Source organism: Equus przewalskii, chromosome 1, assembly GCF_037783145.1.
Source record: "Equus przewalskii isolate Varuska chromosome 1, EquPr2, whole genome shotgun sequence".
Classification (NCBI taxonomy): Eukaryota; Metazoa; Chordata; class Mammalia; order Perissodactyla; family Equidae; genus Equus; species Equus przewalskii.
Genome location: NC_091831.1, coordinates 56,773,407 through 56,789,106, shown reverse-complemented (window position 1 = coordinate 56,789,106; position 15,700 = coordinate 56,773,407). Strand labels below are relative to the sequence as shown.

Here is a 15,700-nt window from a genome sequence, read left to right as displayed (position 1 = left end):
CACCTGGGAGCTGGTGCCTCCTCAAATTCTGTATCTCCCCGGTACTTCCTTGCCTCACATAGTCCTGGCCCTGAGACAGGATGGGATGAGATTCTGGCCAACAGCATCCATTAGAGAAGGGGACGTTTGGACTGAAGACTATGAAGCCTCTGTGCAAAGAGCCAGAGCGGGAGGCAGAGCATTCTGGGCAGAGGCAGCAGCACGTGCAAAGCATTTGCCAGAGATTCCTGGGCGAGGGGATGATTGGCAGGAGACAACACTTGAGAGTAAGGCCAAGGCCCCTCTACGATGTAGTCTATTATGTTTTCAAAAGATAATTTCGGTTTCTGTGGACAGGGGACAAGAACGAAAGCAAGCAAGCATCCTGAAATACTGTTTAGGAACTCAGTCTTGAAAAGTAGGTTTTACTGGTGTTGGATTGAGTGCCTTTTGAAAACCCCACATTGGCTGGTGTGAGGCTGAGGTTTGGAATGATAGCCCTCAGATCCCCCATCTTAAGGTTAGATGAGATAAAGTGTGAAAAAAGGCTTTGTAAATAATTATGTCTTACCGAATTATTAAAATTAAACTTTGGGTTTCAGAATGTAAATTTTATACTCAGTGAAAGCTAATAAGCAATACTGAATTTCCTCAACTTTGAAATATGGTTAAGTTTTACAGAAATATTAGCGAGGAGAAAAGAATTTGGTCACAAATCTCTGTTTCCATTAAAAATGTTACGAACACTGGAGTCAGATAAGTGGCCCAAGTTATATCAGTAACATGGAGGCATATTATATCAGCATTTGTGGTCCAATCTTTAAATCACAATTTTATGTATAGCTTGGCTTATTAAGAATAAATCTGATTTGTTCATATCAGACTTGTTCATAACTTGTATGTTCTATTTGTCATTCCCTTGGCATATCTTAGACTAATAGAGTTATTGTAAGTGGATGTTTTAAAATCTGCATTAGAAAACATTATAGCATCCCTAAGAGGTTTAATTACTACCCCCATTTTATTGGTAAAGTGAAATTAGTATAGGTTTCATTATTACCCCATTTTATTTGTGAGGAAATTGAGGCTTAAGGAGGTTAAATAGTTTGCACAAGGATACAGTTAGTGAGCAGTAAGGAGCTGGGATTTGAAGCCTTGCAGTATGATGTCAAATCTCATCAGTTAGGTTCTTGGTTCTCAAGTTAGAATCCAGTGAGTTTTCCCCACTCTGGACCCCAGCAACCCACACCTGGGCCCCATCCCAGGAAAGGACAGTGCTGCCAGAGTCTCAGGCAACACAACAGTGATTGAAACAGACGTGCGGATGTATAACGAAGTTTATTGTTCTATTTCTTGATTCCTTGTCAAAGAGTTTTCTAATTGACAAAACAAGACACTTTTATCTTGGCCAGAAAACGTGAATAGTACTCTAACCTTTGTCACTCTGAGTGGGGAACTAAGGGCCAAAAGAGAAGAGGATGGGATCGTCCTGGACTTTCCTCTTTATCCAGCCCACCCCCAGGTGAGCTCTTTCTAATTGTTGCCAGAAACTGTGCACAACTGACAGCTTGCGTGTTTTACAGTGGTTTTGTCTTTTTTCCCCATCCAGGACTTCCATGAAGTGGAGGACTTGATAAAGGTTAGTGAAAAGAATCAAACCTGAGATGGTGTGACATAGTCATTAGTTACTGTTTGAATACAAAGATTCGGTACCATTTGATCCCAAAAGATAGACTTTCTCCCAGTATAAATGTTCCAGTCTAAGCTTAGATGAATAGTTCGTGGTGGATTTGAGGTTTGAATTTTACTACAGAATCTATTTGGTGAGAAGGTTGACCAGTTTTCCCTAACTCTTCATTGTCAGCATTAGCCTCCACGGTAGGTTGGGAGGAGAGATGGCTGTGTGGCGGGCTGGATTGAAAGAAAAGAATGGAAACTGCCTAGCAGCTGCTGGTGTCCCCAGTTTCTGTGATGAAGGATGGGGCTGAGGTGAGGTGGGAGGGCTGTGCTTTGATGAAGGAGACCAGGAAATCATGAGGACCTGGACAGAGAAAGCAACATACATAGCCTGGCCTCCTCAAGGAGTCTGTGTGGGAGTGGGGCTTAATAGTAATAATAATAATAACTAATAATAGAGAATATTTTTGAGAATATGCCCTGTGCAATACCACATGCTAAGTGTTTCACATGTATTATCTCATTTAATTCTCACTGTCACCTAATGAAGTAGCACTACGATTGTCCCATGGAGATTCCAGAGGACCAGAGCAGCTCTGGACAACCAGGTGCTTAGTTTGTAGAAATGGAAGAGCCCCAGTCAGAACTAGGGCAAGGGTTTCTATGAGAAAAAACGATTCCAGGGGGCTGGCCCAGTGGGGTAGTGGTTAAGTTAATGCACTCTGCTTCAGTGGCCCAGGGTTTGCAGTCTTGGATCCCAGGCACAAACCTACTCATCGCTCATGAAGCCATGCTGTGGTGGCGTCCCACAAACAAAATAAAGGAAGATTGGCACAGATGTTAGCTCAGGGACAATCTTCCTCACCAAAAAACAAAAACAAAAACAAGACAAAAAACAAAAAATGATTCCATGAAATGGCCTATTGTGGGTGCCACTGGGGTGTTTCTCTCAGTAAATTTTCAACTATAGCATTTATACTCTCTTTAGTGTCTTGCTTTGTCTAAGTTTTCAAAGAGTATAAGCAAGCATCATGGATTCCGATTTAACCCTCAGCTCCACCTGTGGCTTGGGTTTTGGGAGGCCAGCCAAACTCATAAATGGTATGCTTTAAGCATGTTGCCAAGAAAATGGAAAATATTCATAGTGGTAGACTTTGTTCATGGTAGACAGGACTTAACCTATCTCTCTAAGCCTCAGGGTCAGCATTTGTACAGTGGGGATGATAAAGGGTTATTTATCATGAGAATTGTCATTTGGTGTTCCTAGAATCTGGCAGTAAGATTCCCAGCTGAGAATTAAACTTTCAGATCGACATAAAAATCCATGCAGAGAAGGGCTGCATGACCCTTCAGAGAGACTGAAAGGCCCCAGAGAGCAGAGGAGATCTGGCTGCAGGAGTTCCCATTTCTAGGGGGAGGGGCATTGGTCAGCCATGGTCACAGAGGCAGAGAGCCCAGGCACCACCCAAGGCAGAAGGAGTCTCAGCCTTGGGACCTGGAGCATCTCAGTCCCTAGGGAGGGCTAGAAATCCTGAAGCTGCCTAATGTCCAGACAACTACCATGCAACTGTCATCTGCTCTGGTGGCAGCTGGTGGTGGTGCCAAAGGATGACTTGAGGGGCTTTTGTCCCCTCATAATCTCCCTAAGTACCCCAGGCAAATAAACAGTGTTCTTGGATATGAACAAGATTATGTGCAGTCTTCGGTAAAGGGTGCATCAAGATATCTTTAGAAAATGTTGCTATGTTATTGACCTGTAGCATACAATCTCAGTGAAAACAGTGGGCTTACCAACAGAGCAGCATTAAGATGAGTCCTCTAGTCCCTACTTCCATTAAAACTGCTAGACCTGAGGACTTGCCATGTAGAATGTTCTAGTTACTGCTGCAGAAACTCCACCTATATTATTTCATTTAATCCTCACAACGACTCTAAGAGGTGGGCATGAGGCCGCCCATCTCTAAAGACAGAAGACAGTAGTGATCCAGAGCTTTGACTCCAGGGCCCCTCAGACCTGAGTAAGCTCAACTCCCTTAAAGACCTCTGGTCACCAAGAAACTGGCCTTCCTTGGGCAACACCTTGAGTCCCAAAACTGAACTAAAACTCTTGGGATTGGAGATGATGGATGCGCCTGGCACAAAGCAGATGCACATGAGAGGTCATTCCCCACACAGGGAATCAAGGACTTGACCCAGGGGGCACTCCTGAGGGGTGTTTGGTCTGTCTTCACAGACTGCAATAGGTGACACACTGATCCAGGACATCTGCTATTCTCCAGACACCCGAAAGCTCCTTGTCCGGCTCAGTGATACTTACAACAGGTAAACAAACACAAGTATACTTTGGGGAGAGCCGTGCACCCCGATTTACAGCTCTTGCTTGGTCTGGCTGTGCCACGTCTGGTCAAACCATGATTTATGCAGCCAGAGAGTTTTATTCCCAGGTAGGAAGATATTCCACTTGCTCTTTCCTCCCCCTCTGCTGAGCTGCTTGGGCAAGCTGCACCCTGGCCTGCTCCGCAGTCTGTGTGGTGGGAGGTCTGTGGAATGGGTTTGCAATAATAATTCATCCCATTTATGAACAAGGTCATTTCTGGAGAACCTGAAGGTGAACACACAGAATCTGCTGCAAGTGGAAAACACAGGGAAGGTGAAAGGACTCATTCTCACCCTTAAAGGAGACCCTGATGGGCAGGCCCAAGCGTTTGATTTTTACTCCAGATATTTTGCGCCGTGGCTTGGCGTGGCGGAAGACCCCGTAACAGGTACTTTTTGAGCTGGGTCCTGGGGAAGGTTAAACAATGGAGGAAGAAGGTAACAAACAGCTGTTTAGGTGCCCTTCACATGACCTTTTCAGGCTGCTTGGGTTTTGAGCTGCCTTTGTTTCCCTCTCTCCCCCTCCCCCTGCCTTCACTGAAGTCTCATATGGAAAGCATAGAATAAAGGAGGCAGTGTAGCAGGGTTAGACCCTCATGTCAGACAGCCTGGGTTTGCATCCTAGCTTCCGAGCTATTGACCTTGGGCAAACGACGTAACTTTTTAAAGTTTCAGTTCTCTCTTCTATAAAACATGGATAATACCTCTTAGGGTTATGTAAACACAATGCATGTTACATGCTTAGCACAGTGCCTGGCACATGGTAAGTGCCCAATAAGCATTAGCTATTTTAATAATAATGACAACACTGGCTCACTAGCCAACACTTCCAGATCTGCCATTTGCAAAATTCACGGGCTGATGTCCACTACATTTCCAAAGCCTATTGTTCTTTTCAGTGACCAGCCTGTGTGGTCATTGACATCTAGGCAAGATTTAGTTTTTGAAGGATAAACTCCTGGGCTGCAGGTGGGAAATAGGGGCAGGAATAGCGTTTATTTTCCTCCCCTCCTCCTTTCCCAGACCTGCCCCCAAAGTGGATGGGATGGGTTTGGAGTCACGGGTGTTTGAGATTTTCTACCAGTCAGAAGCAGAGGGATGAAATCAAAGATGGGCAAGAATGTGAAGCCTCCCACTGACATCCTCTTTGAGAAGAGTAGGCTGAGCAGCAAGAGCGGGGAATGCCTGTTGGAGGAGGCTGGTGGAGGGGATGGTAGCCAGGGCAGAAGCAGGCTGGGCAGAGACTTCGAGGCTCCCATTCTGGTCAGATGGCAAGGGCCAGGATGGTTTCAGGACCTTGACTTAGTTACTCTCTGAGGAACAAAACGTGAAATTCAAAACTCAGCAAGTAAGCACTTTTAAAGACTCAGGAAAATGCCCAACGACATCTAAACAGTCTGACTCAACCCTCCCCCATGGAAGAGAATTTCTGAGCAGATTTACACATGCACAGCTGCTAAATGAGGATTTTAATTGGCACAGAAGGCAAGTTGTTTTCCCTGTAAAAATGCTTTTCTGGAGTGGGAAGGTCTTTGGACAGTGATGACCAACCATCTCTGTTTGCTTGAGACTGAGGGATTTCTCAGCATACAGGACCTTCAGCGCTAAAACCAGGACAGTCTCCGGCAAACTGGGATGGCTGGTCACCCTACGGGGACCTCCCATGACATTTAGTAAGTTTTCCTGGAGGGGCCTTTTCCTCCGCGTCCTTTTCTCCCACAAAGATTTTTCTGTCAGCTGTTCCTTTACACTTTGTTTCTTCATTTTAATATCTATCCTTTGATCTAAAACTAGGGCACAATCAGGTGAAAAAATACTTCACTAAAAAGAAAGTTCTTTTGGCACCAAAAGCCTGGGAATGTTGGCTTGGTGGAAAATTTGGCCTTTTGTCAGAGTTCACACCTTTCCTTGCATGCGTATCCTCGGAGGAAGGAGATATTTTCCCTTGAAAGATGTACAAAGATTTACGTGAAGGCCTTAATTTTTCCTCCCGTGGGCTGATAATGAACTTGTAGACAGGACAAGGATTAAAAGCTGCAGTGTCATCCAGTCTTCAGAAAGTGTAGGACGTAGGGAATACGTCAATTGCAGGAGCTGATCCAGAAATTCGATGTCTTCCTTTCTATCTCCATTTGTAATTCCACACTTTGCTGTGACCATGGCCAACATAATGACTAAATCATCGAAGATTTAGTTAAACTGGATAGTTGATTGTAATTACTTATAAATTTACCGCAGTTGCCCCTGTTTTCTTCAGGATTGTATCATAACTTTTCACTTCTTTTAAGGGTCTGCACATACCGTTCTCAGCAGCTACTGGTCCCAGCAACTGGGGAAGAAAAACATGCATGGTAGGACAGCTCTTTTTCAATTTTTTTTTTTAATTTGCCAAACTTTAAGCTAGTATTCCTTCTCATACATGCCATCCACTTGAAGATGTAATAAATGTTATGTATCACCTGTGTGAAAATGAAAGGTTTTTAAATTCCTTCACCCTGAACCCTCTACTCAAAAACATTCTCCACCCCAAACATCTCCCACCTCCGTCCCTCCCAACACACAGACATCCTTCTAATGCAGTAAGTGCCCAATAAGTGTTTGTTGAATAAAATTAACCAACTGTATAACTTGGCCCAGAGTGGTTATTTATAATGTGACAAGTTGAGATTGGATGACCATCTGGGTTCCTTACTGCCATTGCTAGTCATGGCATTGAATCAAACAAGTTGCTTTTGAACTAAGTCCCCTAGTGATAAATGTATTGCTCAGGGGCAGAGAAAATAGATGGCACCCATGGAGACTACACAGCCCCAGTAACCGAAGTAGGAGTCCGGCCCTAAAGGATGGGGATCTTCCGTGGTGGGAGGGTTAGGCCTTTGTGACCCCGATTTGGGGAGAGCAGGGTGGCTGTTCTCTCCTTGTTGAGCTGAGTTACTCCCCCCAGCACTGAGCTCCAGGAAGGCTGAGGCTGTGCCTCGTTTGCCTGACACGTGTGGTTGCTCGATAACCACAATGAGTGAACTTTGTCCTAGTCAGACCTAGGAAGATGGGACCTTCTCAGTAGGGCCAAGACCACCCCTCTTTATCTTCTTAGACTTCTAGTTCATGCCTCTGTCTTTCCGCATGTCCTCGCTTACTCCTAGACAGAGCCGGGAGGAAGCTATGGGTGAGGTGTGGCTGGGGCATTACACAAAGTGATAGAGGAAATGGCTCAGGAAGGGAAGATGTGGAGCTGTGTGTTTTGTGGATCAAACTGCGTTTGTGGCTTCTCATCCTCAGGAGAAGAGGGTGGCCTGGGCGGGACCATGGACAGATGACAGCATTTATTCTTTAAACTGACCTGGGAGGAATCTAGAGCTTGTAATAAGAGGTCTCTCACTATGTTCTGTTAATTAAAAAGGGTGAAAACAATCTTAATTTGTGACTCGTTTTGCTTTCTTTAGCCTGTCAGTGCTCCTGCCGAGGAGGAGAACTGGAGATTTCTCTGCGTCCTGACGGAAGAGTTGACATTAGGGGAAGCGTTGCTATCGTGTTAGAGGGCACGCTGACAGCCTAAGGTGGTAGTGCTGCGGTGCTGCTATCTTGAATGACTAAGTATTTTCTGCATGAAAACAAATGTAAGGGGCTGCCTTTAGCAAATCTGCACAGTAGTCCACTTAATCCTCATGTTAGAAAAATGAAGACATATCAATGGAGATTTAATAATACTTCCTGATTAATTAACTAATGGAGTTTTGGGTCTACCTGTGAATGCATTTGAAATGTAAGTAACCAGGGGCCACCCCGTGGCCAAGTGGTTAGGTTTGCGTGCTCTGCATCGGCGGCCCAGTGTTTTGCCAGTTCGGATCCTGGGCGCAGACATGGCACCATTCATCAGGCCATGCTGAGGTGGCGTCCCACATGCCACAACTAGAAGGACCTGCAACTAAGATATACAACTATGTGCCGGGGGGATTTGGGGAGATAAAGCAGAAAAAAAAAAAGATTGGCAACAGTTTGTTAGCTCAGGTGCCAATCTTAAAAAAAAAAGAAAGAAAGAAAAGAAATGTAAGTAACTGGAAACAAGGAATAATGTTGTCACCTTTGATTATAACTACCAATCACAGAACAAGGAACAAATTCATGAGGGGTAAGATCAAACCATTTAAACTTAGGTGTAAAATAGAATATTTTGCAGCTATTAAAAAGACCCAATAACTATGCAGAAATATAGAAAAAGATTTCATGATATACTACTAAGAAGGAAAATGAGAGTAGACTGTAAATTGTTGGCAATGTTATGCTATGTCTATGGAGAATATGAATTTATATGGACAAGGATGGGTCATGAAGATAGAAAAGTAAAAGCTGTTCATATGTGGGGGGAAAGACTGGGAGTAATTTTAATGTGTCTAAAAAATTATTTCCTTTATCAGAACATACTCGTGTTCAATACTAAAAATCATGACATTTAACTAAGTAAATAAAACGCCAGAAATTTGAAAAAATGTGTGTGTATGAGTGTGGTAGTAAAATTAAACACTAAAAGTAAAGTAATGTCTTTATCTTGATAGATAGCTTTAGAGTGATAACTTAAAAGGGATTCTGCTCTTACCTCAATAAAATGGGTTTTAACATAACTTTAAATTCGGTTAAATCTACAATATTGAATACCTATAATGGACTTTGGGATGGGGACTTTTTCAAGTCGTTAAGAGTGTTTGTTTAAGGTGATCTCATTGCTGGCAGTTCTCAGCCATCTCAAAAACTGCAAACTCATCAGTTAGAAATTCCTTTGGTGGCCCCATTTTTTTCATCTTAATCCTATCATGTTTTCCATTTTTATTTATTTTTGCTGAGGCACGTGAGAGTGAGTTTATTATAGCAGTAATCTTGTGTTGCCCCTAATTTGCAATGAAATAAATAATTCATTAGCTTCAGTGCTTTAACTTAGTAAGTTACCCGTGACTTGCCACACACCTCACAGCACATCACAACTCATCAGTGAGTCATGACACTGCAGGGTTTTCACAAAGTGCAGGTTTTCCCAACATGGGACTAAATTGTATGAATAATTTTACATAAATGCATAGCTGAAAGGGTATGAATTTTATCTCTCAAATGTATGCTAGGGCCTAGTGGCATAGTGGTTAAGTTCGAGTGCTCTGCTTTGGTGGCCCAGGGTTCGCCACTTCAGATCCTGGGCATGGACCTACATACCGCTCATCAAGCCGTGCTGTGGTGGAATCCCACACAGAAGAACTAGAAGGACTTACAACTAGGATATACAGTTATGTACTGGGGCTTTAGGGAGATTAAAAAAAGAGGAAGATTGGCAACAGATGTTAGCTCAGGGCCAATCTTCCTCACCTAAAAAACAAAAACAAAAGTATGCTAAATTCCTGAGATGACCCTGAATTCTTTTTTGCAGGAAAGTTGCTATTTGAAGCATCTGAATTGACTTTTCATCCTACATTTTCAAACCCTACATTCACTTTTGTAAGTGATTTTTAAAAAATTGTCCATTTAGCTATGGACAGTTCAGTCAGAATAGTCAGGGAAACTGATTATATTTACCGTGTTTACTCGGTCAGCCTGCTGGAAATTGACTGAGTGGCCATACTGGCTGTAGTGTCCCAAAAGTGGCAGCCCGGGAAGCTGGGAGGTGGAAGAGGGTGGGAGGAGAAGCACACGGACTAGATAAACCAGAGGAAATGAAATGATGTCTTTGGGTCACAGGAGCAAAGAGCCTCTAAAATTAGTGTAGGGGAGGGAGAAGTATTCCTCTGCCCTCTAGGTCCTTCTGGATGTCTAAGAATTAAATTGACATGAGATAGAATAACAGGAGATAATCAAAGTTTAACAACATGTGTACATGGGAGAAACCCAGGAAGACTGAGTAACTTCCTAAAGCCACCACCTTAAATACCATCTTCAGCTAAAGACAAGGAGGATGTTGGAGGTTGTGGTTTGGGACTTCAAAGGGAAGAGAGGCAATTTACATGGAGATGGAAATGCAAATGTTTGGTAAACAAATGTTGACATGCTTTGTAAGGACAATGAGAGATGGAGAGGACTTTGCTCAAATGGCCCTTGCTAGGTTCCTCCCTGTCTACCACACGTAGTTCATATAATATTATAGTTATCTCTCGGTATTAGCTCCTTTCTGGAACAGGCCTTCTATCTTAAATTCTTTTAGGCTGTTGGGGGGAAGGTCAAAGTTTCTTTCTGAGTCTTTTGTTCTTAAAAATTATGAAGCCAAAGAGACGCATTTTGGGCTGGCAAATTCTGATCCCCCCGTTAGCACAGAGTGAGTTTTCTGTTGATGTGAGTAGGATCAGTTTGAGGGCACTTTAAAAACCTAGTTCCTGCTAGGTTTTCCCCTCCTCTTCTGCTTCTGCTCATCTCTTGCCTACCTGATCTTACTGAGAGTAGGTGCAGAGGAATGTGGAGGGAGACTGTTGGAGATGAATCCCAGGACTTAAGCGTAATCTTGCTGTTGACTGAAAAAGTGCTCCCAGGAAGTCAGCACTCCCTGGCATATTGAGTTAGACTGGGTTATGCTGATGTAGGAAATATCTACAAAAGCACAGCAGCTTATTATAGCAAACTTTTATTTGTGCTCATATTACCTGTCTAGTGAAGGTGAGGAGGGGCTCTGTTCCTTACGGTCTTACAGGGACCCAGGCTGATTTTGCATTCTGCCATCTCGACATGTGGCCTCCATGGTTGCTGCAGCAGGAGGAAAGAGTGTATGGAAACCTCACTCTGTTTTGGCCAGAAGTGATAGGTGTCAATTCTGCTCACAGCCTGTTGGCCAGAACTGGTCACATACCCCCATCTAATAGAAGGGGAGCTGACAAATGTGGGGAGCTCATGGATATATTCTGTGTACAGTAAATATAGCTGCCACACCTGGGGAAGATTTCAGGTCACTCAGATGGCTCTCCCTACGTTCTCCCTAGGGTGCATTACTTGGGTAAATTATCGCAGTCCAGGGGCTCAGGTGTGCAGGCTAGAAGCCTATTATGTAAATGCACCAACAATGAATCTATCAGATGCAGATTCACATCAACCTAGCATATAGAGACTGATATATAAGGCCAGAATACCAACTTTTTAATTTTACAATGAGAAATGTAACCATGGAATGGATAACATCAGAGCATTTTCTCCCCACTTGCATATCTGTTTTGGAAGCCAAAGTATAATCAGAAAGCTATTGGTGACTATGGAGCTGAAACAAGGAGAATCAGCAAAGTGGACCTAACTGGCAGATGTCATCAAGACATGATGAGCTTCCCTACTTTAACAATGCATTAGAATCCCATCATACTGTATTTAGTTTACTTGAATTTAACTACACATTCAGAGCAGAGCCAAATGTGATTTTAATGTTTAAATATATTTACTTTTGGAACAACCATAGTCTCTAATTCAAGCCAACAACTTCATCTAGCACTCAGCAAAACAGTGATGTTTTCCAGCACTGGAGAATAACTGGCAGTGTCAGGCTTATGAAATAGTATATCTGTCTACTAGGCTTTATAGGTTATATATGGGATTTTCAAAGGTAATTTTGACAACACTCAACTTTTGCCTTATGCCGTATGGTAACCTGCCTCCAAGATGGCTCTCAATGATTCTGCCTTCTGCTATTCACACTCTTGTCCTATCCCCTCCCACATTGCACCAGGGTTGGTCTGTGTGACCAACAGAATATTCAGAAGTGATGGTGTGACTTCTGAGATTAGATTATAAAAGACTGCATCTTCTGTTTTGGTCGGTTTCTCTCTCTCTCTCTGTCTCTCGTCACTTGCTGTCTGGGAAGCCAGCTACCCGGCGTGAGCAGCCTTAAGGAGAGGCCCATGGAGCAAGGAACTGAGGCCTCTGACGTTGGTGGCATCAAGGCACAGGAATGAGCTTGGAAGTGGATTCTCTAGTCCCAGTCAGGCCTCAGATGCCTGCTGGTCTGCTGACACCTTGACTGCAGCCTCGTGAGACCCTTACCCAGAGGTACCCAGCTAAGCTGTGCCAGATTCCTGACCCACAGAAACTGAGATAATACATGTGTGTTGTTTTAAGCCACTAAGCGGTGAGGTAATTAGTTTTGCAGCAATCGGTAACTAATACATATGCTGTTTATCTTTTTATTTTTAATTTTATTATGAAAATGTCAAACATATACAAATGGATATCATGAGATCCATGAACGTGTCACCCAGGTTTAACAATTTTTAACTCGTGACCACTTGTACCTCTGCCCACTTCCCTCTTCCCTGGATTATTTGGAAGCAAATCCCAGACAGACATAACTTACTTTCATTTCAGTATTTAGCTCTAAAATATAAGAGCTTTTAAAAAAAGTAACCTCAATACCAGCATCACATCCTTGGTAGACAGACTCCCAAGGTAGCCCCGGATTCCTGCCTCCTCATGTTCATGCCCTTGTGTAACTCGCTTCTAACCAATAAAATATGAGAAAGATGATGGGATGTATGTAGTTGTGTGTAAGTGGTTACATGATTATGTTACATATGCTTGTGGCACCAGTCTTCTGGAGTCTCTTTCTCCTTTGCTGGCTTTGAGGAAGCAAGGTACCACGTTGGGGAACTCTAAAAAGAGCTGTGGGTGGCCTTTACAAGTTGAGGGCAGCCTCTAGCTGACAGCCAGCATGAAAATGAGGCCCTCAGTCCTTCAACAGCAAGGAACTGAATTCTGTCCACAACCTGAGTGAAGCAGATCCTTCCGCAGTCAAGTGTTCATATGAGACAGAGGCCCAGCCCTGGCTAACACCCTGATTGCAGCCTTGCAGAGGACCCCGCAGAGCCGTGCCTGGATTCCTGACCCATGGAAATTGTGACAAAGGTGTGTTGTTTTAAACCACTAAGTTTGTGGTAATTTTTACACAGCAGTAGAAAACTAATACAACACCTAAAAAATTAGAAACAATTACTTAATATTATTGAATATCCAGTTAATGTTTCTATTTCCCTGGTTGTCTTACCAATTTTTTACAGCCTTTTTATAAGACATGCTGGCTTTAGCCTGCACTTGTGTGAGATGTGAGTCCTCTCTATGTAACCTGCCTCATGGCTCAGCCTGGATTCTCTTTTCCACGGCTCAGCCTCCCTCGCAGATCTGCCTGGGCTGGGCCCTGCTGATGCTTGTCTCCTGAACAACCCTTCCCAGGCCCACCATTGCTCACCAGCCCAGTCTTTCTGCCTGAACCAGACTATAGTCAAGCCATTCCTTTAATGTCATCAGACATTGCAAAATATCCCCGAAGTAGAGGCAGGGGGCAAGATTCATTACCCTGGTCGAGAGCCACTGCTTTAAGCTGACCTTGTTACTCTGCTCGGATTTGCTTCGTTCTGTGGTTTAACTCTTGGATGGTAGATTGTTCGCCTCTTTCCAAGTTCTTTTCAGGGTGAGAACCCCCTCTACTGTTGCTCCCATGTATCCTGCAAGTCAGGTGCCCAGCTGGGAGCTGAATTCACAGCTTGTGGGTCAGATCTCCTGTTCAGCAGTCTGGTGTGGTTGGTAAAAAGCAATTTGCCATCTCCTGTGTATGAGACACTGTGCTAGAAGCCAGCGGGGTGGAGAGCTGGGGGGCAGGCTGCAAAGGAGATTAGAGAGGGAGCTTACAGAGCTCTCAAGGGACTCTAACTGGGGAGACCAGGTTCATCCTTTCATGAAAAGATAATGAGCACTTGCGCTGGTCTGTGATTAGGGCATACATATGGCACAGCCACTGAGTGCTATGGCCTTGTCAGGGGGGTGCTGAAGGACAGGGTTTAGAAAGACTGGGGCACGGAGCCAAGATTCAGAGACGAATGTGCAAGCATGTCTGGGTTTTGTCTAGAGTTTCTATATCTAGAAAGCAGTTGTTAGGTTCTATGGAGACAGAGAGAAATAAAAGAAAGTAATTCTTAAACTAACAATCCAGTGGAAAGGAGAGCATGTAAATGCAAGGACAGATAAATAATCCTAGAAGATATTATTTTTTTTTAACTAATAAAAGGTATAGAAAGGACTTGGGAATCATGGCAATTGAGTCATCCCCAGTGTATGAGAAAGGGTAGATCTGTGGCTCTCCAAGTGTGGTCCCCAGACAAGCAGCAGCCACACCACCTGGCAGCTGGTTAGAAAAGCAAATTCTCAGGCCCCATCCCGACCTACTGAATCAGAAGCTCTGGAGGTGGAGACCAGAAATCTGGTTTTTAACAAGCCCTCCAGGTGACTCTGGTGTACGCTTAAGTTTGAGAACCACTAATGTGATTCAGCCTTCCCGATTTAGCCACTGTTTTCTTCCCTCCCACGTGACGACTGCCTGAGCGGCTCAAAAACTTTTAAATGTGCATTGTCTCAAAATCTCCCTGACAATACCAATATACTTGCTGCTTAGTGCGGTTTTGGAGGAGCTCGGGGGTTTTTTGTTTTTTTTACCTTCCAGTTCTGTTCAGTATAGAAAAATTAGATGTGCTCAGGTGGAGCTGTTCAGTAATGTGTTGGTAATAAACAGATTAGTTAATCAGCCATGATTTATTAATGATGAATTAATTATACCTGATTGTGCAGTTCTGCTAGCTAAATGGAGCTTTAAAGGAGTTATTTTATTAATCATCGTGGTGCTAATTGCAGACACTTACAGAAGGATCACTAATTAAACATGCAACCATAAGCAGAACAATTTGGGCTGCTGAGACCTGCAAGAATAAGCAGCACTGATTTTTAGAGGAGTGGAAACAAACTTTATTTTATGCAATATTAGGGAGCTGGCTTGGCAATGTTAAACGTTCACTGCAAATTAATATTATAATCTTCTCCAGAAGAAATCGATCCTTAGATCAAAAAATGTATAGCACTCCAGTGAGATTCTGTTAAAGGGGAGGATTGTTCAATCCTATTTTCTGTTTTATACATATGCAAACTACTATACAGAATCTGTGCCAAACAGAGGCCATTGATCGATGGAACGGGACTTAGAGCAGAGTCAAAACTGCGAGTCAGTCCTCAGTACCAGAGAGCATCAGGCGAGTGGGAGATTGTGAACTCTTGGAGGCCAGGGACAACCCTCTGTGTTAAGTTACAATAAGAGGATTCACAACTTTATGCTGTTGGAGCAGAGAAAGAAATGAGACTATCCAGTCGAAGAGGCATCAGGTAAACTGAAGGATAGCTAATTAACAGGGAAAGTGTTTTCAATTGTTAGCTCAAGACAGATTAAAGGCCTCGCATGACTTTTTGTTGTTGTGAACATTTGTTTGGAGTTATGTAGCGTCTGAACATCAACCTCCTAGCACCTTGGGTTAGGAAATTCTCACTGTTAGGAGTCAAGGAGGTATTGCCCAACTTCTACCAAGGAAGCCAAAGTGGCCAGAGGCTACCTTCCCTGCAAATCTCGGGGTGGACATGCTATTCAGGTTTAGCCAAATCTAAAACGATCTTCTGGAAATTTGGATGCTGAACAAGGGAAGCAATACTGTGGAGGTGGCTGGAGGCCCTGGTCCCTGTAGTGGCTGCTTCTAGGATTCTGAGAGGTGCAGGAGCTACTCAGATTAGTAGCTGCAGGAATACTTAATTTTGGTCCAGTAGGTAATACAGTCAAATCTGTATGGTATAAGCACATGATAAATGTGTGTTGAGGTTACTAAGGATGAGGGTGATGACAGACTTCAAGGCTGTC

At 43.6% G+C, this 15,700-nt stretch overlaps 1 protein-coding gene across 2 annotated transcripts in view; it reads left to right on the top strand.

Moving 5' to 3' along the window:
* Positions 1 to 8,519, top strand: part of PBLD (phenazine biosynthesis like protein domain containing) — a 49,398-nt gene extending 40,879 nt beyond the window's left edge. For both annotated transcript variants that reach the window (XM_070564216.1, XM_008537181.2), the window contains exons 4-9: positions 1,392 to 1,501; positions 1,589 to 1,618; positions 3,890 to 3,978; positions 4,243 to 4,421; positions 6,321 to 6,383; positions 7,476 to 8,519. In XM_070564216.1, coding sequence (XP_070420317.1) covers positions 1,392 to 1,501; positions 1,589 to 1,618; positions 3,890 to 3,978; positions 4,243 to 4,421; positions 6,321 to 6,383; positions 7,476 to 7,588 — 584 coding nt within the window. In that variant the 3' untranslated portion in view covers positions 7,589 to 8,519. The remainder of the gene's footprint in view (positions 1 to 1,391; positions 1,502 to 1,588; positions 1,619 to 3,889; positions 3,979 to 4,242; positions 4,422 to 6,320; positions 6,384 to 7,475) is intronic.
* Positions 8,520 to 15,700: the final 7,181 nt, after the last annotated feature.